The 27,880-nt window shown below is 42.5% G+C and overlaps 1 protein-coding gene across 1 annotated transcript; it reads left to right on the top strand.

The window, feature by feature from the left end:
• Positions 1–27,880, top strand: LOC115081215 (olfactory receptor 10A7-like). Its single transcript, XM_029585751.1, has 3 exons — positions 1–56; positions 22,297–22,727; positions 27,758–27,880. The coding sequence occupies exons 2-3, from the start codon at positions 22,311–22,313 to the stop codon at positions 27,812–27,814; spliced, it is 474 nt and encodes a 157-aa protein (XP_029441611.1). The 5' UTR covers positions 1–56; positions 22,297–22,310; the 3' UTR covers positions 27,815–27,880.

Raw genomic sequence — 27,880 nt, 5'->3', positions numbered from 1 at the left:
TCATCCGTCTACGGAGCTCCAATAGCTTTGCTGTTCTATCTAACAAAGATGAAAAGGTAAAAAGCTGCTATCCTTTCTCCCTACTCTGAATGAGCAAAGGCAATTTTTGTAATATTATTCCTGATGTATGATCGTGCTTATGGCTATAATCAGAGAAACAACAGTAATGAAGTCCCCAACTTTAAAGTGGTTTTTGAAGAAAATGACTTTTAATTTGACATTTAAAGAGGCAAACTCCATTGCTCATCTATCAGAACAAACACAGTTCTCATAAACCACTTTAAAGTTGGGGACTTCATTACTGTGCTTGCATCTCCTTGGATGTTGCTGATTTAATATTTGGAGTGCAGTCCTTGGCTCCTTTCTTTGTGTATAACCAGAGAAAGCAATCTTTTAGGGTCCAGCAAATTTTCAGCATTTGTTAGCCAAATAAAAGTATCAGCTCTACCCCCAACTATTTGGTTGGATTTCATGAAGCTCAGATTGATTTTTCAGGATCTTATGTAGTATTTTAATACATGGTGCAGCTAACATGAAAGGAGTCATTGTCTTTAATGGTAAAATCATCCGTGATAAATGTAATGCACTTTTTTACTTTCTTTTTTCACTCTTGTGTATGCTGCCACTGAAATCACACTGCACCATAAAAGGGCTGCCTCTGTGGCAACTGGATTGCAGGTTATTATAAGGTTTTAGCTCAAGATGTGCAAACCTTACAAAAAAAAATATCTGAAGTAGTTCACCAAAAACTCATTTTATAAAAATACCATGCGGATTTCTACATTGAGTTTCAGCAAGTGCGTTCAAATTTTCCCAAGTGTTTCCAGCAACTCCGAGGAACATCTAAAAATTCTGTTCAACTCCGAATCAGCCTGAAATTCACCTGATTCAAGTTTGACCTAGAATTATAGTCTTAAAATATGGAGGTCTGTATTCAGACAGTTTATCCAATTAAGTTCCGGAGTTAGCCGGATGGTTTATGAAGTTCCTGCCGTATTCACCAGCTCTGACTTATCTTTCTAAGTTGTTATCTAGATAAAAACTTATCTTCATCTTATCTGACTTATCTTTCTAAGTTGTTATCTAGATAAAGCTTAGCCAAATAAGTTGGAGATGTTCCAAGGGTATTCCAGGGTGAGCTGACCTATCCAGATAATACTGATATTCAGCTGTGAATGTGTGTGCTGTGTAAAGGAGACCTGCCCCTCTGTTCAGGCTGTGATTGTGTGAGCTGTGTAAAGGAGACCTGCCCCTCTGTTCAGGCTGTGATTGTGTGTGCTGTGTAAAAGAGACCTGCCCCTCTGTTCAGGCTGCGACTGTGTGAGATGTGTAAAGGAGATCTGCCCTCTTCTCAGACTGATTGTGTGTGCTGTGCAAAGGAGACCTGCCCTCTCCTCATGCTGTGATCATGCATGCTGTGTAAGGAGACCTGCCCTCTGCTCATGCTGTGATTGTGTGAGCTGTGTAAGGAGACCTGCCCTCTGCTCAGGCCGTGACTGTGTGAGATGTGTAAAGAAGACTTGCTTCTCTTCAAGCTGTGATTGTGTGTGCTGTGTATAGGAGACCTGCCCCTCTGTTCAGGCTGTGACTGTGTGAGTTGTATAAGGAAGAACTACCCTCTGCTCGAGCTGTAATAATCTGAGATGTAGAAGGTAATAGCAATTTAACTTTCCAATATACAAAGGATATTTTCTGTGAGATCCATATTCAGCCATGGGCAGTCTGGGTAAGTTATTCAAATACCTTGAATTGGACATTCAGCAGCACGGCTGTGCCACTGAATATAGCCAGATAAGTCAATGTTAAGTTTATCCAGATAACTTTAGGACTGCTCCATAGCACACAATCAAAGCCTGGTCTCCTTTACGCAGCACACATGATCACTGTCTGAGCAAGAGTGCAGGTCTTCTTAACACTTCATGCATAATTACAAGATGAGCTCTCCACTTCAGCTCTAATCCCTGGCTCTGTCACTGGCCATGGGTGACATCAAGATGGTCACTTAACCTCCATGCACCTCAATTCTAATCCCCAGCTCTGTCGCTGATTCTCTGTGTGTATCACCTTCGGATGGGTTTGCGCACACCAAGAATCATCTCCCTGTACCAGAGTTTACCAAGTTGTAATCTGGTATAATGTGGCCTTGAAAGCTCCAGGTTAACTTCTTTCAATGATTATTTTTTGGTGGCCCAAGGAAGGTGATCATTTAAAAAAAGGGCTAGGCATGCTAAAATGAAGAGAAATGACTACAGTCAATATGTTAGCTTAGGTTTCAATCCCTCACCAGGATTGCCATCAGTTTAGGGACAAAAACCTCAGCTAGAAGATTAAAAGGCACTGTCCTTCAGTTTGGGGCACCTGGCTCTTGCTCACCTTTCAGATTTTAGGAATACCAGCTCAGATGATCTCCAGTGGCAGCCACTTTATTCATTTTTTACCTTCTTCCTAGCTTTTTAATGGAGTTCTTTTATCTTAAGCTGTTTTCTTGGCACGATACGAAGGATCACACACTGCTAAGAATCCATTATTTTTTCCAGAACCAATATTGTTTCTAGAATTCTGCATTATACAATTCAAAAAAGGTATTGGACCCTTTTGTTTCCTGAGGTCTCGCTCTCATTACCTCCCTGTCTTCCTCCCTTCTTTTCTCTCTCTCTTTGTAACCCTAACTCTAACCGTAAACCCTACCATAACATAGACCCTGATAACTACTCTAGCATTAACCTTAGAGCTATCCTTAACTCTAACCCTAACTCTAAGCACTAATTTAGTACTAACCTTGGGTCTATTCTGAACCCTAATCTTAAACCCATACCCTACCACTTGCCCTAGTTCCATCCATATCCCTAACCTTCTTTCACCATTTCATTTTAACTCTAGCTCCTTTTATTAGCCATAGCTCTAGTCCTAACCTATCCCTATCCTAGTCCTTAACTTTATCTCTAAACCTACCCCTAACCATAACTCCTACCCTACCACTAGCTCTGCTTCTATATTTAACCCAAACCTGAGCCCTAACCCTAAACTAATCCTAATCCTTGCTCTATCCCTATCGCTAACCTCAACCCATCAATTTAACCCTAATTAGCACTCACCCTAGCTCTATCTCAAATCCTATTCCCAAATCTTAACCATCCTTCTATCCCTCACCCCATATCTCTAATCTCTATTGTAATCCTAGCTCTAGCTCTCTCCTTAATCACAGTTGTAGCTCTAATCTCAATTCCTAACCTCCACACAGAGCCCCAGTTTTAACCCTAGCCCTGTCTCTTACTGTAATGATCCCTAATCCTAGCTCTAGACATAGCCGTAATCCCTAACATTAACCCTAGCTCTATCCCACTTCTGTCCCCTCACTTCTACCCTTAGCTCTCTGTCTTTAATCCTTGCCCTAGCTCTAACCCTCATAATTAATCCTAACCCTAGACTGAGCCATGAAATGCTCTTCTCTCTCCTTACGTTCAATGCCCTTTTCCAACCCACTGCTTTTCTACATCATGTAGCTTTCTCCGAGGCAACCGTCACAGTTATACTGCAGGTGCATGAGAACAAAAGTACCCACAAACTTAGCAGCTCCTTGTATTTATTTTGTTCAGTTTATAGTACCAAAAACACTGCACAATAATCTTATACATAAAATAACAAAGAACAAAACAGAAAAAATCTGATCCCTGCTGGAAGGTAAACCAAGGCTTTGCACAGTACACTAAACTAGAAGATTAGCTTCTTGGATGTCCTGTGACATCTCTTCCTCTGAAGTCTGAAGCAACATTGCAAGGTGACAGGAAAGTAACCAGTAAAATATGGAATAACCTTATCAGCCATCACATTTACTCTTCCCCCTGCGAGTGGAGGAAAACTGGGGGGGAGGGAGGGGGACAAAGTTCGTGCGCAGATTTGAAAATGTGAACTCACTTTACTCGCCCCAAACCCAGACACACCCCTGGGAACACATACACCCCTTTATGATTCGGCTGAAAGTACGTGCAGATTGCGAACCAGGCACAGCTTCTTTAGCTTCTCTGAGAAGGCAAGATTCAGACAGACCCAATTATTTAATCCTGGTTAGTGACTAAACATTGTCCTTGGATTCTTCTCCTCAGAATCTTAGTCTTCATTGTTGTCCCTTTCAATATCAAAACGCTCTTAGGCAGCAACATAGAAACATAGAAATGACAGCAGAAAAGGACCAAATGGTCCATTCAGGACACTCAGAGGCTGATTACCAGAATGATATCTGAGTGTCCTGGACTCCTGATGTTGAATCTGCTGTCCCTATCCACCTGTTCTAGTAATATTATTAGCAGTTAGGAACATGCCTTCCTTATTACAGTTATACACCCGTATTTTCTTATTAAATCAACTAGATTCTTTATTACAATATTCATTAAAAAACATACAAAACATTTCCTAAATTACCATTCACCCTCACACTCATTCCTCTAAACAATACAGAATAAATACATACTAAAACTTCCCATAAACCTCAAATATATAATGTACAATAAGTACTGTTATGCAATTTTACTCAATAATACAATTTGCAACTTGTTCTTCACATAATGTTCTCCCAATGTACTTCTTCCCCTTCACTTAATATTCTTTCAATTATTCTCCCTCTTTCATTTATAATCCCATCATAATACAATTTTACTCAATGATACAATTTGCAACTTATTCTTCACAAAATGTTCTCCCAATATACTTTATCCCCTTCGATTAATATTCTTCCAGTTGTTCTCCCTCTTTCATTTATGGTCCCGACAGGAAGCTCCTGTTTCACCCTTCGGTTTCTTCAGGGGATTAATCTTCTAATCTTTCTTCAAACCAACATCACATGGAGAATTTTCAACAATGCTGTCTCACCAATCACCTTATTCATAGAATCGTTGTTGCCAAGCCTTCCTTCCAACAGCCAGAACGGATCTTTTTATTCACTCATCTTCACTTTTTTCAATGACGCACCCAGCTTATCTAAAAAGATTTGTAATCTTTTCTCCACTGTAATCTCTTATTTGCTACTGCAAGACGTTTACTTCATTGGTTCAAAGAACTCATACATTAGACTCCTCCGGCTTTTCTCCACTGCACTCTCCTTCTACCATCAGCCACGGTGTTTTTGATGGTACAAGGAGAGTGCAGTGGAGAAAAGTGCGTCATTGAAAAAAGTGAAGATGAGTGAATAAAAAGATCCGTTTTTATTTTATTTTATTTTTTGCTTGAACCACTTAGTTAACCACTTAGTTAACCTTGGTTAATGCTTGAACCACTTAGTTAACCTTCTATGCTAATCAATGGTGTATTATCTCGTTATACTCTTAGGAGAACTCTATTTAAACTAATTCTTCCTCTTTCAATTTCCTGCTTTGTAATCCCTGTTTACTGTAACTTTCTCTCTTCTGGTTATTGGTTTCCCTTGGTTATACTGTAAACCGGTACGATAAGACATTGTCTTGAGCATCAGTATAGTAAAAGAATCTAAATAAATAAAATAACAGTTGGAAAACAGAATAAATACAATAAAAATGTCAATAAAAATAGTAAGATAGCTAAAATCTACTTGTAAAATAAAACTAAAATAACATAAGTATAGTTAAGAAGATAAAAGATAGAATCATCTGATGGACTGCAGACTTATATATCATCCTGAGCATTAATTCCATATGCTTGCTGAAATCACCATGTTTTCAAGTCTTTCTTGAATTTCTTCAGGATATCCTGCATTCTAATTGATGATTAATATTACTTGATTTTTGTTTTATGATATTTCTGTTTTTACATTATTGTACTACATATGAGTCTGGCTTTTAGTGGTTTCCAGTTCATTTTTTTATCTGCATCTTTCTATTTATACTTTATGGCAATTTTTTTCTTATTTGGTAGGGGTCTGCTTGTGTTCCGCATTTGTGACCAAGGTTAGGTAGTCTGCCTGCCGGGAAATCCCCTTGTACCTCTTGAGTTGATGGTTTTGCTGATTTTCATAGTGGATGGGATCCATGACAGAAGGTGCTTTAGCTTGCTGGATGCTGAAATGACTGAAGCAAGTGCTGGGGATTTGATTGTTGTGTCGAGGAGCCCCAAGGAGGTGATCTCCCCAGTGCTCATTGTGGTCGATAACTTGTAATGTGGCCCAGCACAAATGTTTGTCTATCCCTGTCCTGGATTACAGACCCATCAATAATTATTAGCCAGACAGACTTTAGTTTCTCCACCTCTTAATTCTTGAGGAGAGCAACATGAAACAGGCTTTCATAGTGGAATTTACCGAATACTTCCAGGTGACTCTGCCCACTGTTGGAGACAGGATGCTGCTGGGCTCGATGGACCATTGGTCTGAACTCAGCATGGCACTTCTTATGTTCTTAAGACTGTAAATAGTCAGGCATTGTCCCTTTTCATAATAGGGAGGAGTCTGGAAACTACAGAGCAGTTAGTATGACCTCAGTATGGGTAAACACTGAATGTGATATACTTTGATTATAGTAAAGCTTTTGACACTGTCCTACACAAGAGACTCGTAAATAAACTGAGCATCATGGGTTCTAACATTAGTGACTGGGTTAAAAACTAGTTGAGTGTCAGAAAACGGAGAATAAAGGTAAACAGAGGGTAATAGTAACATAGTAATGATGGCAGATGGTCTATCCAGTCTGCCCAGCAATTTGCTTATGGTGGTAACTGCCACTCCGTGCATGTTACCCCCATGCATCTGGAAATCAAAAGTTCCCAGGTATGGAAAGCAAGGGATGGATTTTATCCTTATTAGTTTTAATTATTGGGTGTTATTTTATGTATCAGCTGTTTTGAAATATTTTAATGGCATTTGGAAAGGTTTTATATGAATTTGTAATTATTGGATGTTCTACTTGTCAGTTTTTTTATTATAATTTTTTATTGGTATAGTTTTAATATTATAACTTATATTTCTTGCAATTTTGTATAGGGTCTATAGTAGCTTGGTTTGTTCTTTTTTATTATAGGAGTATTGGTGTTTTAGGACTAGTGTAATATTTACAGTGTTGCGTTTTTATAGGTAGGATTGTTACTGTTTGACTATTGGCATGCAGTACTGTTTTGGTATGGAAGGTTTATTATATTGTAATTGTAATTCAGTTTACTCATGGCTTTCTGAGGGCCAAGTCTACACCTAACATGTGTTACCATAGGCATAATACCAAATGGGTTCCAAATGCCATTTTTCTTTTACATTTTTGCAGGGTTTTCTGCATGCAAATATAATATACATGTTGTTGTAAGTGATATTTTTACCTCAGAATGTCCTTTTTCATGTAAAATTTGGTATTATGAATGTATAATTTTTAATTGTGTGTGGGGAAGGCATAACTTGGAAGGGGCTGGCACCTAGTGGTTGGATTTTGGACCAATGATTGCAGGATTCTGAAGTTAGCCCTGGTGTATGGCCCCTGCCCAAGACTGACACTGCAATGACTGGAGTATACAAGTTAAGAGGAGATATAAAATAAGGGGAAGAAAGATCCTCAGTATTTGTGAATGAAGGCTCATGGTGCCAGGATCTCTATACTGGTTCCAACTGAGCTGGAAGCCGAAAGAAACAGGAGTAAACTGCTGGATCAAAATAAAAATCAAAGCCTTCTACATTTAGCAGAATTTCCTGTCTCATGCCTTGTATGTTGTGTTCAGAGTGAGGGTGCACTTTTTCACTAGGCCATAGGAGCCAAATGGCCTGGCTACGGCTCTGCTAGGATGTACCTCATCCTGCCCCAAGGCCATGTCCACTTTCAGGTTTCCTAGCTCTTCCCATACATTCTCTTCTGTAAACAGGGTTTCATCTACTTCATCCCATCTATGGACTTGTTAATCAACAACGGTCCTCCTCCAGAGTCTTCTTTAGTGAACATCAAACTTGAGTATTTGTTTAATATTTCTGCTAGTTCTTTATCTTTCTACATACATTGCTCCCCGTCACCTTTCAATTTCACTATATCACTATGGGCCTCCCCTCTTTATCTGAAAAATGTTTTGTCACCTCGCTTTACCTCTTTGGCAATCCTTTCTTCCAATTGACCTTTTGCTTTCCTGATTTCTTTCTTTGTCTCCTTCAGTTTCACCAGATATTGTTCCCTGTGTTCCTCTTTTGGGGATGCTTTGTTCTTCCTGAATGCTGTTCTTTTTGCCTTTATTTTTTCAGCCACCTCCTTTGAGAACCAGTTTGATTTGTTTTTCCTCTTACTTTTGTTTACTTTTCTAACATAGCTTTGTTGCCTTTGTGATAGCTTCTTTTAATTTGGCCCACTAATGTTCCACCTCACCCATTTTCTCCCAGTCTTCTAGTTTATCCTCCAGGAACATCCCCATTTCAGCAAAGGCCATATTTCTGAAATTCAAAACTCAGGTCTTTGTGCAACTTCTGAAGGTTCAATCTTTTTATTGAAAATTTATCATTACAAAAACAAGAAAGCATAACACAAAACAAACATAAAGGAGATTACAAATAATCATAACTATCTATTATAACTTTTGGACAAGGAGGTTTCAAAATTCTTCTTAGGAATTTAGATCATCTGACAAGGGTTTCTAGATGATATAAACTTCATTCTTTTTATTTAGTTTCATAGCTACTACAATTTCATAATTATGCATCAAGCATATACTAGTCCACCAATAAGTGCTACTCAAGAAGTCACTGTTTTTCCAATTACTCAGTATCCTCTGGTTGACAGTAAGTGTCCCATTAATAATAGCATGAGACCGTAAAATGATTACTTTATATATTATAGATATAGATAGTGGCAAAACTTCATTTATGTGCTCTCATACTTGAGTCCAAAAAGGTCATATCTTAATGCAATCATATAGCATATGCTGTAAGGTGCCTCCTGTTTGTTCACAGTGCCAGCAATTACCAGAGTTTCATATCTTATTTGTGATATCAAACCATAACATCTGATGATCACTGGTGCTCAGATGGGCACCTACTCAGACATTAGATACATTATTCTTATTTGCGAGCCCCAGATCAAGTATCACCTCCCTCGTGGGTGCCATTAAAATTTGTTTGAACAGAGCCCCTTGAAAAATATCCACTATCTCTCTACTTCTTGTTGATTATTCCGAAGGAACACTCCAAGCCACTTCTGGCAGATTAAAATCTCCAACTAGCAACATTTCTCCCTTCTTTCCCACCTTTGGGATGTCTTCAACCAGATATTTCTCCAGCTCTTCTGTTTGAGTCAGAGGCCTGTAGACCACACCAATGTAAATGGAAGCACCATCCTCGTTTTTAGGATGGCCATAATGCTTCTTCCCTAACACATGTCCCTTGCATTTCAGTTGCATGGATATTGGTTCTGACATAAAGAGCTACTCCTCCCGCTTTTCTGAACTCTCTGTCCTTCCTAAACAAGTTATAGCCAGGGATGTCCATATCCCAGTCATGAAATGCAGTGAACCATGTCTCAGTAACAATGTCCAAATCTGCTCCCACCATTAGAGCCTGCAAGTCAGGAATTTTATTGCCTAGACTACAGGCATTTGTGCTCATAGCTTTCCAGCTTCTCTCCTTGGACATCTTTTCTGCCCTTTTCAGCTAATTTTTGTTAATTACTTCACCCAATTCTTGGAGAAGTTAGGGAGGAAACATTTACATTTCCTTTTGTCACCCTCATCCTCTGGTTTAAATGTCTTATGGCATAGGATTTGAATTTTTCACTTAAGATCCTTTTTCCTCCACAGACAGATGTAAGCCATCTTTGACATAGAGGCTCTTACTGTTCCATACATGGCCCCAGCCCCCAATATATCCAAAACCTTCTTCCTTACATCAAGTTTTGAGCCATGTATTGAAGTTATCTATATGGCTTAGCCTCTCCTTCCCCTTTCAATGAACAGATAACACTTTAGCAAATGCAATAGTCTTCTCCATGTGCCTAATCTGCTCCCCCAGAGTCTGGAGACCTCTCTATAACATTTGGATGTGGTTTCTATAAAGTCATTGGTTCCCAGATGGATTATAATGTTAACTTCAGAGACCGTACTTTCTTCACTGATTGCATTGACTATCCTAAATGCATTGCTACCAGATGAGGATCTTGAAAGGCCTCGGAGGGAACTTTCCTTCGCCCTCCCCCCACCTTCCCCTCCCTTCCACTACCTAACCCACCCCCCCCCCCCCCCCCCCGGCCCTATCTAAACCCCCCCCTACCTTTGTCGGCAAAGTTACGCCTGCTTTCAGCAGGCGTAACTTTGCGCACGCCGGCCGGCAGCTCTGCTCCGTGTTCCGGTCCCGGGGGCTGGTCCGGAGGCCGCAGCCACGCCCCCGGAACACCCCCGGGCCGAAACCACGCCCGCATCGCCGCCCCCAAAATGCCGCGTCACTCGCAACACGCCCCCAAAACACCACGTCGCTCCAGGCACGCCCCCGACACGCCCCTTTTACAAAGCCCTGGGACTTACGCGCGTCCCGGGGCTCTGCGCACGTCAGCGGCCTATGCAAAATAGGCGCGCTGGCCCTGCACGTAAATCCAGCTGGATTTACGCGCGCAGGGCATTTAACATCCGCCCCTAAGTATATTTAAAATGAATTCCATTTTTACATTATAATTTATATAAGAAAACATTATCTTAACTCACTGTATCTATCGGGGTTACATGAAATAGCATATTTACCTTAATGTGTGCAAGTCTTGCCACTATATAGAATTTTTCCAGAATGCCAAATCGCTCTCAGACGAGAGCCTACAAGTGCACCATCTCAGTCTAGAGATATTCAATCGAGTCACTCTTTTTCAAAGAACAAACAAACGGCATATGCTACTAAATAAATTATTGCATAATTCTATGCAAAATCTTAAAAACAAATCAATAAATAACTTTATATCTTATCACTGCTTATATTTATATAAAAGATACCATGGGCAAACCATCTCAGTCCTGAGGTGTTAGATCGGGTCTCTTTTTTAAAAAAATAATTAAATAAAAAACGTGCGAGTCTAAATATGAATTTTATATTGAGAATCAAATCAATAAATGGATTCAAATTTTGTTACTGCACATATTCTTTGTAATAGATAATAAACGCTATCTGACGCAGGTCTGCGCAAAGCCATCTCTGTACTGAGGTATTAAATCGGGTTCCTTTTAACAAAAAATAAATTTAAAAAGTACGGTACTAAATATAAATTTTGGTTTTGGAAATGCTAAGTACATCAATTTGGAGCCCTAAAATCAGATTTATAAAAAAGTTTTTTTTTAAATGAAGTAGCTATGTTTGTTCTGTGATAAATTTATGGCAATAAAAATATATAAAATAAACAACTATATATATTTTCTAAAGCAAAAAAAAAACACATTATGTAATTTTTAAGATAAAAATATGTCGATACTAAGAACATTTTCATACTAAAAAGTTAATACAAAATTGTCTCGATACAAAAATTTTTTATAACAAAACTGAGAAATCCACCGCTTGAGTTAGACCTACTGGTTCAACAGTGTTAAATTTAAAAATGATTCTCTGTTCTATGCGTAATAGAATTTTATCTGTCTCCTCCTCTCCAACTTAACTTGGGTTTGCATAGCACACAAAACCTGTAATCTGATAGCGTTTATTATCTCTTACAAAGAATATGTGCAGTAACAAAATTTGAATCCGTAATATCTTTAATATAAATATATGCAGCGATAAGATATAAAGTTATTTATTGATTTGTTTTTAAGATTTTGCATAGAATTAGGTAGGGCCTCCAAATGCAATAATTTATTTAGTACTTAATATAGAGACCCAAGATATATAACATGAAACAAAACCAATGTGAATATAAGACCTGCTATATGAGGAGATTCTTTATGAGATCAAGTATACCTTCATACGATGCTATTGATGATATAGCTATCATGTCTGTGAGCCATATTATTAGGCTTCATAAATCATTAGGTAACTTGATCTCTTGTGCTGATTACAGTCCACTTCCAATAATGAAGATTCTACTGTGCTACTTATCTTGTGCTGCTGATTAGCTGAATAAAGTCTGGCCAATCTTATAAAGCCGACATCTAGACATTTCAGAGCGGCAAGGCTCCTTCTTCAAGGGCTTGTCATTGGCAAGAAAAAACTGTGGAGCACTGTGAATCTGCACAAAGAATATATGAGAATATCCTTAGGTTATTGGAAATTCACTTAACCTGTGGAGACTAGGCATGGAAGCTGATACATAATTGTGAGGATGTCACTGTTCTATGACGGAAGTTTTCATTGCGGCTGGTTGTGGACGGTGTGCTGTCACTGTGATCGGGTGTTCTTCGCGGTGATCTGAGGTATCACTTGTGCCGATTGATAATGTGGCCAAAATTCTGTTTGGATGGCCAAAATCTGAATTCTGCGTTGCTGCAGAAAATAATTCAACTGTGAAAACTATGAGGTAGATTTTCTAAATTTGCGCGATCTCGTACTTTTGTTCGCGCACCAGGCGCGAACAAAAGTACGCTGGATTTTATAAGTTACGCGCGTATCTTATAAAATCCGGGGTCGGCGCGTGCAAGGGGGTACACATTTGTGCAACCTGAGCGCGCTGAGCCCAGCGCGCGCTGCCTGTTCCTTCCGAGGCCGCTCCGATTTCGGAGCGGCCTCGGAGGGAACTTTCCTTTGCCCTTCCCCCACCTTCCCCTCCCTTCCCTACCTAAACCACCCCCCCCCCCCCCCCCCTGGCCCTATCTAAAACCCCCCTCTTACCTTTGTTTCATGATTTACGCCTGCTAAAAGCAGGCAAAATTGGCGCGCACAGACTGCCAATTTTGCGCAGCCTTGCGCGCGCCGACCCCGGATTTTATAAGATACGCGTGGCTACGCGCGTAACTTATAAAATCTGGTGTACTTTTGTTCGCGCGCGCGTATGTTTTGAAGATCAATTTCACTGTGCAGAGTGAAAACACTCACTGTACGAATGACGGTGGCTCTCAGTGGCATGAAGGTACTACACCTTTAACCGGCGCGAAGACACCGAAGAGAGGCGCCATATTTAAAGGGATCATCCTGCCCAGTGACATCACTTGCTTCTGCACGTCACCCGCTGACCACGAAGGGATTCCCTTTAAATATGGCGCTGTCCTTGGTCCTGTGCTCCTGATTCAGCTTTCTCGCCTGTTCTAGCCTCCGCTCCTGATCCAGCTTCCTCGCTTGTTCCAGCCTCCGCTCCTGATCCAGCTTCCTCGCCTGTTCCAGCCTCTGATTCAGTTTCAGCTTCCCAGCCATCAGACTGACTTCCTGGTTCTTGATTTTGGTTTGTATACTGTTTCTCTTTGCCTGCTGCCAGTCCAGATCCTTGGACTGTTCTCCACTCAGTTGGACTTCTGCTCCGGGAGCCCGGGTCCTTAGCTGATTATGCGATAGAGTTTCGCACGCTGGCCACGGAGGTGGGATGGTGAGAGGACAGCTTGCGTGGTGTTTTTCTGGAAGGGCTATCTGCACGCATCAAGGATGAGCTGGCAGCCAGAGACCTTCCAGATGATCTAAACAGTCTGAGTTGGCTGGACGAATTGACTGCCATCTGCAACAAAGGGCTAAGGAGGGTCGTCCACCGCGGAGGCAAGTATCATTGGCTCCCGCTTTTTCTAGGCTTCTAATGTCTCCTTCATCACATTCGACTTCTCATTCAGAGCTCCCTGCATTGGAACCTATGCAGCTGGGAAGAACTCCTTTGACTACAGAGGAGAGACAACGACGTCAAGCTTTGGGCCTCTCTTTGTACTGTGGCGGCAAAGGCCACTTCCTGGCCCAATGTAAGGAGCGTTCAGAAAATGCCAAAGCCTAGGTGCCACAGGGGAGCTGTTCTAGGCTATGTTAATTCCGCTTCTCAATGTACCGTCCCAGTGACCCTAGAGTACTCTGGAGGGTCCTTTTCCACACTCCTCTTTCATTGACTCCGGAGCAGGAGGGAACTTTATCCTGTATGATTTGGTACAACAACTTCAGTTACCGGTTCTTCCCCATGATCCTCTACTTTGGATCACCTCCATTTGGGGCACCTTACTGCCAGGAAGTATCTCAGTCTCCACCGCCTCCATCACACTCCGGACTGGAGTACTCCATTCTGAGAAAATTTCTTTTCTGGTCTTGGAGAAAGCAGTACACCCTATAGTACTAGGGTTACCCTGGCTGCAACAACACTCCCCGGTTATTCATTGGGACATTTTACAAAGTGGCAAGATGGAGTTCATACTGTTTTTCAAATTGCCTGGCCTCTCTGTCACGGGCCAGTATAGCCATAATGAACACAGCTATAACACCACCGGCACAGTAGCAGAATTTTCTGAAGTATTTTCCAAAGAGAAAGCGGAGATCCTGCCACAGCACCGTCCATTTGATTGTGCAATTCAATTGCTGCCTGGTACCACTCCTCCTCGAGGACGGGTATACTCGCTATCTCTTCCAGAGACACAAGCCATGTCCAAATACATTATTGAAAACCTTGCCAGAGGATTTATCCTTCCGTCCAAGTCATCCGCTGGTGCGTGGTTTTTCTTCATTGGGAAAAAGGACGGATCCTTAAGGCCATGTATCGACTACAGGGGCTTAAATGCCATCACTCGACGGGATCGTTATCCTTTACCCCTGATTCCCAAACCTCTGGACAGGTTACAGGGAGCTAAAGTATTTACTAAGCTCAACCTTCGTGGTGCTTAAAACCTTGTTCGAATTCGTCCTGGGGACGAATAGAAAACTGCCTTCAATACTAGAGATGGGCACTATGAGTACCTGGTCATGCCTTTTGGCTTGTGCAACGCTCCGGCAGTTTTTCAAAACCTGATGTATGAGGTACTTTGCGAGATGCTGCATTCATCGGTTATCGTATATTTGGATGATGTTTTGATATACTCCCAGGATTTGGATACTCATCGACAACACGTAAGACAGGTGCTACAGATCCTTAAAGACAATCACCTTTACGCAAAATTAGAAAAATGCCTGTTTGAACGGGAATCACTCCCATTTTTGGGCTACATCGTTTCCTCTACAGGGTTCTATATGGATCCAGACAAGGTCTCTGCCATTAAGGAATGGCCCTATCCGATGGGAGTAAAAGCCCTACAGCGCTTCCTGGGATTTGCAAATTTCTATAGACAATTTATCCCTCATTATTCTCTCAAAGTTGCACCACTCACAGCCTTTACCAAGAAGAGGGCTGATGCCAGAGAGTGGCCCATGGCCACTGCCAAGCATTCAAGGATTTAAAGAAGGCATTCCTGCTGGTACTTGTTTACACCATACGGATCCTCAGCGCCCCTTTATTGTAGAGGTAGATGCATCTAACATCGCAGTGGGTGCAGTTCTCAATCAAACTTCCAGTAAAGGGAAGTTGCTTCCATGCTAATACTTCTCCAAGAAATTCTCCACAGCGGAACAAAACTACAGTATTGGAGACAAGGAACTCCTAGCTATTAAATTGGCCTTCGAGGCGTGGAGACAATGACTGGAGGGAGTGCTACATCCTGTTACTGTCTACACAGATCACAAGAACTTAGAATTCTTATGTCAAGCTCAGTGACTAAATCCCAGACAGGCTCGCTGATCCCTTTTCTTCAGTCGTTTTGACTTCTCCCTTCATTATAGACCGGCAACAAAGAATATATGGGCGGACGCATTGTCCCATACTAACAAACAAGAGGAGATGGGGGAGTCACCACAGTACATTCTGGATCCAGTGAGAGTTGACGTGGCAAGCACAGACATAAATCCCGTGGGCAAGACGGTGGTTCCACGTCACTTACAAAGGAAAGTACTTTCATGGGCTCATGATTCCCTCACTGGTGGACATGCTGGTCGAGAAAGAACATTGGAGCTCCTGTCCTGCTATTATTGGTGGCCTCGTATGGGACAGGACGTTCGTACTTATGTCAGCTCCTGCCTTACCTGTGCGAAACAGAAGCCTTTACCAAGTCAACCGTGGGGACTTCTTCAACCTTTGCCCATACCCGTGGAACCTTGGACACACTTAGCCACAGATTTTGTGGTTGATTTGCCATCTTCCGAAGGAAAGACAGTCATTTGGGTCACAGTGGACCACTTTTCCAAGATGACTCATTTCTTCCACCTCCCAAACTCCCTTCAGCGCCAGAGTTAGCCTGACTCTTCACACAACATATCTTCCGGATTCATGGTCTGCCTCTGAATATTGTCTCAGATAGAGGACCACAGTTTACAGCCAGATACTGGAAGGCGCTATGCAAAAAATTTGGGATCCAGTTAAATCTTACCACTGCCTTCCATCCTCAAAGTAATGGACAAACTGAACGAATGAATCACTCTTTAAAGACCTTTCTCTGAACTTTTGCAACTGAAAGACAAGATAATTGGATAACGTTATTACCTTGGGCTGAATTTTCATATAATAACCACACTCATTCCACCACCGGGAAATCTCCCTTTCAATTAGTTTATGGAATGCAACTCAAGCCACCGTTACCTCTTCTAGTAACTGTTCCATCTCCGGCAGCCCAGCTAACTACACAACAGCTCTATGCTCTTTGGAACTCAATTCAGAAGAAACTACTAAGTGCTGCAGCCACTGCAAAGAAGTGCACTGTCCGACATCACCGACTGGCTCTGGTGTTCCTACCAGGTGATAAGGTCTGGTTAATTTACAAGAATATCCACCTTCGGTTACCATCTCGACGTCTGGTTCCTAAATTCTGCAGTCCCTTCAGAGTGGCAGAGAGAGTGTGGATGGTATCTTATTGCCTATGTCTCCCCACTACATTGCGAATCCATAATGTATTCCACGTCTCATTACTCAAACCTGTGATTCTTTCCAAGTTTCATCGCAAACCACTAGACCCTACGGAGACTCTCGTTTCAGCTGAGACAATGTACCAGGTGCGAGAAGTACCAGACATCCGCTTCCACCATCGACGGAGGGAGTACTTGCTGGCCTGGGAGGGATGTGGTCCTGAGGAGAATACCTGGGAACCAGCTAGTAACATCTTGGACAAAGAACTTCTGCAGCATTTCCACACGGACTATCCTGGTAAGCCGGGGCCTCCGAGGAGGGGGCATAAGAGGAGGGGTACTGTTGCGGTCCAGGTCGCTGGACTTGCGACCAGGTCCTTACCTTACTCTGCCATGGGGTCCCGCGACGGGGTCAGGTGTTTTTTAGGCCTTCTCGGCCCTCTCCGCGGCAGCGTCACCACGAGGGAGATGCTGCCGAGCTCCGTTTCAGAGCTCCACCCCCCTTAGACACGCACGCACGCAAGGGGAAGTTAGAGGTGCAGTGGTGTGAAACTGAGGCTGGCCCCCAAGATGACATCAGATGCCGGCAGGATATTTAAAATGATATTTAAAAATGTAACAGAGTTCAACAGAGTTCATTCTAAGGAGTGACTGTTGCTGTCCTTGGTCCTGTGCTCCTGATCCAGCTTCCTCGCTTGTTCCAGCCTCCACTCCTGATCCAGCTTCCTCGCCTGTTCCAGCCTCTGCTTCAGTTTCAGCTTCCCAGCCATCGGACTGACTTCCTGGTTCTTGATTTTGGTTTGTATACTGTTTCTCTTTGCCAGCTGCCAGTCCATATTATCGGACTGTTCTCCACTCAGCTGGACTTCTGCTCCGGGAACTGCTCCTAAGTCTCAGCGGCCCGGGCCATCATGGACTCTTCCCGGGGGGATCGTGGGCTTCCAGTGACGAAGCTTCTGCTTGGACTCCCTGCTCCGTGCCGCCTCCCGGCCTTATCATCTCTGCAGAGTTCTCTTCTCATCCAATCTTCATCCGCACGTCCGGCCTAAGAGTCCACTAACCCCAGCGATGACACTGTTATGGAAATCCATGATTTTCTGATTTGTTCAGTATGTTGTGAAACACTTTCTTATCCATATACATTGTTAGCTGACAGGACAGTCAAAAAAATAAATAAATAAAGTTGGAGCTGTTTGGAATGTGATGCTTTTGTGTTGGCCTTCATTTTTGTGCCAGCCAGTTCAGATGGGGAAATCAGAGGTCATGGAGGGGAGTGATGCGTGGTCCTCCCTGTCCTTACAGTATGACTGCAGATAGGGGTGTGTTAACACAGGCTGCTACCAAAAGGTCCACCTCACCAGCTGCCTGACCCTTTGACGAACCAACAAAATACATTTGGGATGGATGACCACAGCATAACAGGGAAGTTCTATTACATCATTTTATATACTCAGTCGGGGGGATTACATTTGTATTCTTATCCAGTCTCTGATAGAAGGGCCAATTACACCCTCCTTAGAAGGGCTGGAGTTTTCAGTGGTTTCATCCTGCAACCAGTGGGCAGAGACTACTGGGAGAGGAGAGATTGGGTAGAAGAGTTTTGTATCCAGTGCTTTTGGACCAGTTGCTGGAGGGACTGGATTTTCTCCAGCCTCTTGGACCCTATCACCAGTAAATTCTGGGACAGATGACTGATGAGTTTTGGGAATGTTAAAGTTTATAGTTTTGAAGCAAGGAGGAGTTTTTGCCTTTTTTGGCCAGATTATTTCCATCTGGCTTATGATAGGAGACGTTTCCTACCCTCTACAGGAAAGGAGTTCTGGACACTATTTCAGGGAGAGAGCAAACAGCTAGAAGAGTTTTCACCATAGGTAAAGAGACTGTGGATTTTATAGCTACAATTTTTATCCTGCTGTTTATCATTTTTGCCATATTGGCCTGCATTTACTTTTTCAAGCTAAAGTAAATTCTTTTTTGTTGAACACCACCACTGACTGTTTGCTGTGATTTTTGATGCATGGACCATCCTGTCATCCCATTGAACTCCTCTCCACTGAGTTTTTACGGATCAGTGTTTGAGAGGTGGGTGAGACTGAGTGGCAATGTTATTCATTCCCATCCCTACTGCCCGCTAGTGTACCGCAGCATCCCAGGAACTACATGTGAGAGGAGACGACAGAGTGAATGAGAGGTCCGGGGATTTGATAGTATCCTTGAAATTGTGTGGCCCCTTAAGGTAGTCTACGCCAGCAGTTCTCAACCGGTGCTTGGCGACACACTAGTGTGTCGCCAAGCACCGGCTGCTCTTTCTTCCCTGCTGCCGTTGCCGCAGGGCTAACAGCACGTTCAAGCCCAGTGGGAACGGCAGCAGTGCTAAAAAAGCTGTGGCACTTGTGGCTGGCCTTTTCTTCTTCCCGCGCCTGCCCCCCCCCCCCCCCCCGTGACCCGGAACAGGAAGTGATACGCAGTGCGCGGGAAGGAGAAAGAGCAGTGCCGCGTGATAAAGTAGCAGCGGCGGCTGCAGCATCAGCCCCCGAGCAATTGAAGCAGACGGTAATCGGGAAAGGAGAGAGAGCATGAGCCTCCCGCGGCCGATGGAATTCTACTTTCTTGGCTTGCGGGGGCTGGAGGAGGAGGCTGCTGCAGCTACCATTTGTGCTCGGGGGGGGGGGGGGGGGAGGAAGTGAGTGAGAGAAAGAAGCAGCCAGCCTGCGTGTGATTGAGAGCATGTGTGTGAGTGAGAGAAACTGGTCAGAGAGCTGATGTATGTGTATATGTGAGAGACAATGAAAGTGACAGCGCAAGGAGATGACTGATGTGTATGTGAGAGTGTGAGACATTAGTCAGGGAGGTGACTGATGTGTGTGTGTGTGAGAGAGAGAGAAAAAGCATTGAAGTGAGAAATCTGGGTATGTGAGAAAGCATGGGCGTAAGAAGCCTGCTGTTGGGGGGGGGGGGGGTGGATGTGTGTGAAAGAAAGCATGGGAGTGAGAAGCCTGATTATGTGAGAGAGCATTGGAGTGGGAAGTCTGTGTGTGTGTGCATGCATGAGAGAGAGAGACTGGTTGGTAAGGTGACTGTGTGTGTGAGAGAGAAAGAGACTGGTGTGTGTGAATGTAAGAGAAAGAATGTGATTCAGGGAATGAGAAGCCTGTGCATGTGGAGAACGAGCATGGAAATGAGAGAGAGACTGGTGTGTGTGTGTAACAGAGAAAGTGATTATGGGAATGAGAAGCCTGTGCATGTGAAGAGAGTGAGCATGGGAGTGAGAAATCTGGGGGGTGTGAGACACAGCATGGGAGGGAGAAGCCTGATTATGTGAGAGAGAGAGCATGGGAGTGGGAAGCCTGTGTGTGTGTGCATGCATGAGAGCGAGAGACTGGTTGGTAAGGTGACGGTGTGTATGAGAGAAAGAGACTGGTGTGTGTGAATATGAGAGAAAGAATGTGATTCAGGAAATGAGAAGCCTGTGCAGTGGAGAGCGAGCGTGGAAATGAGAGAGAGACTGGTGTGTGTGTGTATGTATGTGTGTGTAACAGAGATAAAGTGATTATGGGAATGAGAAACCTGTGCATGTGAAGAGTGAGCATGGGAGTGAGAAACCTGGGTGTGTGTGAGACACAGCATGGGAGTGAGAAGCCTGTATATCTGAAAGAACATGGGAGTGGGAAGCCTGTGTGTGTGAATGCATGAGAGAGATCAGGTGACTGGTGTGTGTTTGCGTGTGTGTGTGTGAGAGAAAGAAAGTGATTAAGGGAATGAGAAGCCTGTGCATGTGGAGAGAACAAGCATGGGAGTGAGAGACTGGTGAGTGTGTGTGAGACAGAGAAAGTGATTATGAGAGTGAGAAGCCCGTATATGTAAGTAGAACACGGGAGTGGGAAGCCTGTGTGTGTGTATGGCATGAGAGAAACTGTTCAGGAAGGTGACTGGTGTGTGTGTCAAAGACTGGGAGATGATTAGTGTGTGAGAGACAGAAACTGGTCATGGGGGCATGACTGGTATGGTGTGTGTGTGTGTGTGAGAGAGACATGGGCATTAAGGAAGAGGACCATGAGTATAGAGCTTAGCCTCTACTGCTGCTTCTGCTGTGTGCTATGGCCTGCATGGAAGAGGAGTAGGAGAGCTGCTGGAGGGGGGTAAGTAAAGGTGGCTTTTTAAGTTTATTTTTCTTGATTGACTGCCATTTTAATTATTTAATATTATGTGATGTGTCTGCTTTTTTTGAAATATTTTATTGGTGTTTGGAGAATTTTTAATAGTTTTTATGAGTTTTTAATTGTTGGATGTTATTCTGTTCATAGCTGTTTAGAAACATTTATTCTGCTTATTAGTATAGTTTTACAATTATTTCTGTGTGGGGATCTATAGCTGCTTGCTAGTTCTGTTTTCCTAATAAGAGGGGTATTGGTTTTTAGGGCCTGATTTAATATTTATAGTGTTGCCTTTTCATAGATAGGGTTGCTCCTGTTTGAGTGTATTCCATAATACAGGTGTAACTGTGTGCGGATTAGTTTATGTGCATTACTACAGATCCTGGGAGTATGTTAGGTTGGTTCTGTGTCTTTTACCGAGATGAGATATTTTACTAGCATGTAAGAGTTTTATCAGTCTTATTTGTTGTGTTTTCTCAAGAGGACATACATTGGTGGTAAACTGTTGTCTTTTCATAAGTAGGGCTATTGAGCCTGGAAGTAGAAGGAGTTTGAGTTGCTGTTACTGAGATGACACCAGAACCAGAATATCTTTTTTGTAGGGTGAATTGTATGGGGAATGTCATAATTCTGCTTTACATCCATTATTGTGGGTCAGGGGGGTTCCCGTGGATGCAAACTGTACTTTTACATCTAGCCCCGTGACGATCATGGGTCAGTGTGTCACGCATGTGAGAACCATCTGTCAGGTGTGTCCCGACAGAAAAAAGGTTGAGAACCACTGGTCTACGCAATGGTGAGGGGGTTACATGTACAGTAAGTATCTCTACAGAATCCATTCATCCATCTCTAAAGTATTTTTCTGTATAGTATCCATCTCTGCAGTATCTCGCTCAATAGCATGTCTCTATACAAGATCTGTCTCTACAATATTTATCTGTACATTATCTGTCTCTCTTTACTGTGAATATCTATCTCTATAACAATAAATAACATTTCTCTTTAGAGTGTCTATGTCATTGCCTTTCATGTGTTTAACTATAATAGAATAGATAGGCTCCTTTGTTTTTCACCTCTGAAATTGTATCAGACCATAGATTTCCAAGATTAAAGGCTTATGTGTATGAGTCCTGAGTACTTGCTTGGATCATAGGAGGGATGGTGGATTCTGATTTTCTCTCTCTCACCATATGGAAGGGATGTTCTGATTTTGAACAGAAGAGCCTGCCCCAATCCAACTGATCACAAAGGAAAAATGTCTTTATTTAGTCTAAAAATTGTATATTTTGTAAATTTAAATGAACTTCTTGAGGGAGAGGACATAAATTTACAAGATATTCCTGACTCATTCTTCCTAGGAATATTAACTGCTGACTCTCTTCACTTTCTCCTTTGTGATGCATTTGTTGACACCCCTTTATTTTCTATCTTTTCAAACAGCACATAAGACATCAATGGACCATGATAATCAGACTGTCAGCACAGATTTTATAATTCTTGGCTTCTCCAACATTCCAAACTTTCGCCTCCCACTCTTCACTATATTCCTCATTCTGCACCTGGTCACCCTGGCTGGAAATCTACTCATCTTAACCGTCATCCTGCTGGACCCAAGGCTCCACACCCCCATGTACTTTTTCCTCTGCAGTCTCTCCTCTGTGGAAATCTTCTACACCTTGGCCATTGTTCCAAAAATGTTGATGGGCTTCATAGTCCCCAGGAATTCCATTTCCTTTGTGGGCTGTGTAACACAGATGTACTTCTTTGTGACTTTGGGGGGCTCTGAGTGCTTCTTCCTCACTGCCATGGCCTACGACCGCTATGTGGCCATTTGCAATCCATTGCGCTACCTGATTGTCATGAATCGCAAGGTTTGTATCTATCTGGTGACTGGCTCCTGCATCGGTGGTGTTCTATTATCTGTTGTGCTTACCACTTGTGTCTTTAGATTGCCCATCTGTGGCAACAGGGAGATAGAACACTTCTTCTGTGACATCCCTCCAGTGCTAAGTTTGACCTGTTCTGATACTTTAGCTGAGATAACATTGCTTGTAGTCTCCTCACTGATACTCATGGTCCCTGTCACTTTGATCCTTGTATCATATGTTTACATTGTTGCTGCCATTCTGAGGATCCGTTCCGAGGCTGGGAGACGCAAGGCATTCTCAACCTGTGCATCTCACCTTGTTGTCTGCCTCCTTCACTATGGATGTGCCATATTTATCTATCTGCGCCCCAAGTCCAGCTATTCCTTGAGCCATGATAAATTGGTGGCTGTGGTTTATACGAATGTGACTCCCCTGTTATATCCTATGATATACACAATGAGAAACAAAGATGTCAAAGGAGCCATAATAAAAGTGTTGGGCAGGAAAAAAGGATACTAATAATTGAGAATGTCAGTTTATTCATCATCCTCGCCTTCACCATTGCCATCAGTATCAACATCACCAGCATCACTACCCTATTAATATTTTCATCTTATCTCATCACCTTCATCAACACCCTCAAGATCAATTTATTAGAGATGTGAATCGTGTGATCGATCGTCTTAACGATCGATTTTGGCTGGGGGGGGAGGGAATCTGATCGTCGCGGTTTTGTTTTTTTAAAAATCGTTTAAATCGTAAATCGGGGGAGGGCGGGAAAACCGGCACACTAAAACAACCCTAAAACCCACCCCGACCCTTTAAAATAAATCCCCCACCCTCCCGAACCCCCCAAAATGTTTTAAATTACCTGGGGTCCAGTGGGGGGGTCCCGGTGTGATCTTCCACTCTCGGGCCACGACTGCGTTAATAGAAATGGCACCGGCGCCATTTTGGTTCCTGTCCCCCGACGTCACGAGCGCAGGAGATCACTCCTGGACCCCCGCTGGACCCCCAGGGACTTTTGGCCAGCTTGGGGGGCCTCCTGACCCCCACAAGACTTGCCAAAAGTCCAGCAGGGGTCCGGGAGCGACCTCCTGCACTCGGGTCGTATTGCCATATTGCAATATGGCCATACGGCCGGCGCCATTTTGCAATACGGCCCGAGTGCAGGAGGTCGCTCCCGGACCCCCGCTGGACTTTTGGCAAGTCTTGTGGGGGTCAGGAGGCCCCCCCAAGCTGGCCAAAAGTCCCTGGGGGTCCAGCGGGGGTCTGGGAGCGATCTCCTGCGCTCGTGGCGTCGGGGGACAGGAACCAAAATGGCGCCGGCGCCATTTCTATTAACACAGCCGTGGCCCGAGAGTGGAAGATCACACCGGGACCCCCCCCCCACTGGACCCCAGGTAATTTAAAACATTTTGGGGGAGTTCGGGAGGGTGGGGGATTTATTTTAAAGGGTCGGGGTGGGTTTTAGGGTTGTTTTAGTGTGCCGGTTTTCCCGCCCTCCCCCTTCCCCTCCCCCTCCCCCGATTTACGATTTTTGACGATAAATCGGGGGGATTCCTATTGTATCGTGCCTCTAACGATTTTTGACAATTTAAAATATATCGGACAATTTTTTAAATCGTCAAAAAACGATTCACATCCCTACAATTTATATCATCGTTATCCTTATCATCATCACCATAACCAGTACTATCACAGTTATCATCCTCATAATCACAGTGAACATCTTTATCACCCTTGAAACAAAAGGTGTCCCAGGATAGCAAAATGTCAGTGAAGAGATTTAAACTCACCTGCTGATGGCCAATTATAATTTGTCTTGGTTTATATTATTTGTTAGTATGACTATTGCTGTTTTTTTTCCCCTTGGGTCAGCCCTTTCAGACTCAGCCTTGGAGTCATCAGCTTTTCACAATTCAGGATGGTTTGTACCAGGTCTCTATGTAGCCAACACCTTGTTTTGAAAGTGTTCCTATAAACTAGCTGTATATATATATAGGCAATATACACACACTGACCTGCCTGGCATTTGCAACATGTCTGGACATATCATACAAGAAACTGTATCATTCATTATACATAGCACTTCTGATTTTAGGTTTTAACTGATAAATCCTGATAAAACACACCTGATGCAAAACATATATGTTTATTAGATAAACATCAGAAAAAACACCATTTCCTCTGGTACCTCTCCTTGCCTACTCTGGATCCCCTGCTTTGTTTTTGTGCCTTTTCCATGCTGACTCCTCAGCTGCATAAATATATGTATTTGATTCAGCCAGAAAAGGTACCCAATAATAGTACCTGTGCAGCAAAAACACCGATAAAGATTTTGGTACCCCAAAAGAACCCCTAATTAGCTGGAAAATAACACCTACATTTACAAGTGATAACATCTAAAATCAGAAGCTCTAATTATACAGCACGGGCATGGGCAGTTTAATTGGTATATACTGCAAGCTGGCTATTGACATCTTATACAGTATTGTGTTTCCCAACTTGGTACCAAGGCCTAAGCCTAAATATACTCAGAAATAAGCAAAATATATGGATTATGCATGGGTAAGCATCCTCATCACACCCTCATTATCATCATCAATAGTACTGCCACCATCTTGTCCATCATCATCATCACAACAATAGTATTTATAATATGAAGTTCTATCATTGTATACTTTGCTGAAGAAGGCAAACTACCTTGATTATTTGATTCCTGTTATCCCATGGTTGCAATCTATGTTGAAGCCCAGGAAAGCCCATTGACCTGCTGAAGGCAAAGATTCAACTGGAACCTAATTATCCTTCCAGGATGCATAGTTTAAAACAAAGCAGCTAGATGAGAGAAGTTCAGGAGAACAATGTAAATCTATCATAGATGTTACCAAAGCTATATAGAAGTCAATATTCAAAACTAAAAATTTAAATGGCTAACTTGGAGTTAAGTGGCTAATGTGGAGTTGGATAACATGGATAAGCTGGAATTAGATGGATAACTTGAGTTATCTATCTAAATGGCTTTGAAAATTGATCTCATAAAATAGTAAAAACAAATATTGTCTCCATTCTAACAGATGAAATAAGTTGCTGTGTTGCTAATAAAGGTGTATTTTCTACACAATTACTAGCTAATTTTATTTTGTGCTGCTTCCTGATTCCTACCTATACCCCTAATACCACCATTGCTACTGCTCTGCCTTCCTGCTATGCCATTGTCCAAGTATGTCCATGGGAGCTTTGGTGCTTCCATTTTATTTCCTGTTGTTTGTTTCTTGGTTGTACTTGGGGTATTTGTTTTTATCCAGAAAAATTTGTTTAAAAAATTTCTCCTCCCTCTCCACCTATTTTGTGGTTATTTGTTTAGTTCTAATCCTTCTACAATGATCCCTGCCTGGTTCTCTCACCCTGTTGTTTGTTGGTTCCACTGGGGTGTTTTGTCCACACAAAAGAATGTGAAAAAAGAAAAAAAGAAACACATTTCTCTCCTACTATGGACTTGCTGTCTCATATCCACCTGCCCAGCTACCGTACCACCATAGGGAACTTGCTGCCACTTTTGTGCTCTCTTTTGTAGCCTTGGGGTATTCTTCCTACCCACACTTGCTTTCTACTTGGTTTGTTATACTGGGTTATTTTGTACCCAGAACAACCATTTGTAAAAAGACAAAAAAAGGCACAGGTTTCACTACCATGGCATGACACCTGTTCAATAGTTCTTCCTATTCTCTAATCCCTCCACAGTCTCAGCCTGTTCTCCCACCCTGTTTCATGGTTGATTATATTGGGCTAGTTTGTCCAAAAAAGTCCTCATTCAGAAGGAATAAATACAAGCACAAGAGAAAAGATGCTCAAGAGAAACCATTCATAATAGCTAGAGTAGTAAGAGAACTCAGGCAAGACCAGAAAATAGGAATTGGAACAGCCAGAGTTCTGCTGCAGAATATGGGAAAAAAGTTTCTTAAAAAACAAACAAACAACTCACAACTTAATATTAAAGCTAACCACACTCACTGGTGAAATTATTTTTATGTTCTGAATGTAATATCATTTTAATTTGGAAAGCCCATTTTACCAGAGAATCAAAATTCCACCCAGTACCTTGGGGGTCTCTGTGCCACTCAGCCTTGTTCCCATGCCCAGACCTTACACTATGGAGTTCTGTTTGCCACTGTGCTTTGCTGTTGCTCCCCAGATCTTACAATTTGAGTTGTTCTTCCCAGTCTGGGGGGCTGCTTTGCACTTCTCATGTCACTCTGGAATCTTGGAACCACTCTTTGTGCTGCTTGACCCCTTTATCAGTCAGTGCCTGCTTTTGGGGGGGGGGGGGTTCTGCCACTTTTTCTACTCCATTCCCTCTTCGTGGTACTGTAGGATGCTTCCACGTTTGGTGTCAGTTAACCACTCAAGATGTCATTAACGAGCCTTGGGGTGTTTTTCCTGGTTTTGCTGCTTTTCTGCTCCTTGGAGAACTCCTACCAATGCTGATACCCCTTTGCCCCTTTTCGGAGCCTTAGCCTATTCATGCCAATTTTGGTGCCACTTTCCACATTCTTTTTAGGTATCTTGGAGTTCTTTTCCTCTTCTCATGATTTCTTCCCACAAGTTCTAAGATAACTGATTAGAAAAACATAATTCAGGAGCCCAATAAAGGCTACAATGCTTCCCTCATTGACTTTAATGGCAAATGACAAAACTAATCAAATGTAAATATATATTTTTTATCATTTTATCATTTTTATCATTTTATCATTTTGAAACTAAAGAAATGAATTGACATCCCCATAAAATGAAATTTGCAACTAAACAAAATATTTTCTCCTGTACATCCTATTATGATCCCTTGTCACCTGGGATTGATGAAAAAGAGAAAGGGTATGAGGAAAACTGTTAATCATTTTCTATTCCTAATAGAGAGTGGATAGAAATGTGTTTATTGCTGTCTGGTTTAAATTATTTTAAGTTAAAAGATAAGAAAGTTTATTGTGATTATGTTACCTGCTGTAGGAGGGTTATTTTATATATTTCAGACAATCTCCTGGATTTCTGTCTTCAGGCAACTGGACCTTGGCCTTGAAGATGCCTAGAAGATTGATAGATTGCCTGAAATTCCACCATCAGCTATAGTCCATGAACTTTATTTCCATGTGAGG

Source organism: Rhinatrema bivittatum, chromosome 1, assembly GCF_901001135.1.
Source record: "Rhinatrema bivittatum chromosome 1, aRhiBiv1.1, whole genome shotgun sequence".
Taxonomy (NCBI): domain Eukaryota; kingdom Metazoa; phylum Chordata; class Amphibia; order Gymnophiona; family Rhinatrematidae; genus Rhinatrema; species Rhinatrema bivittatum.
The sequence above is the reverse complement of the archived record's forward strand: the minus strand, read 5'-3'. Positions and strand labels throughout refer to the sequence as shown.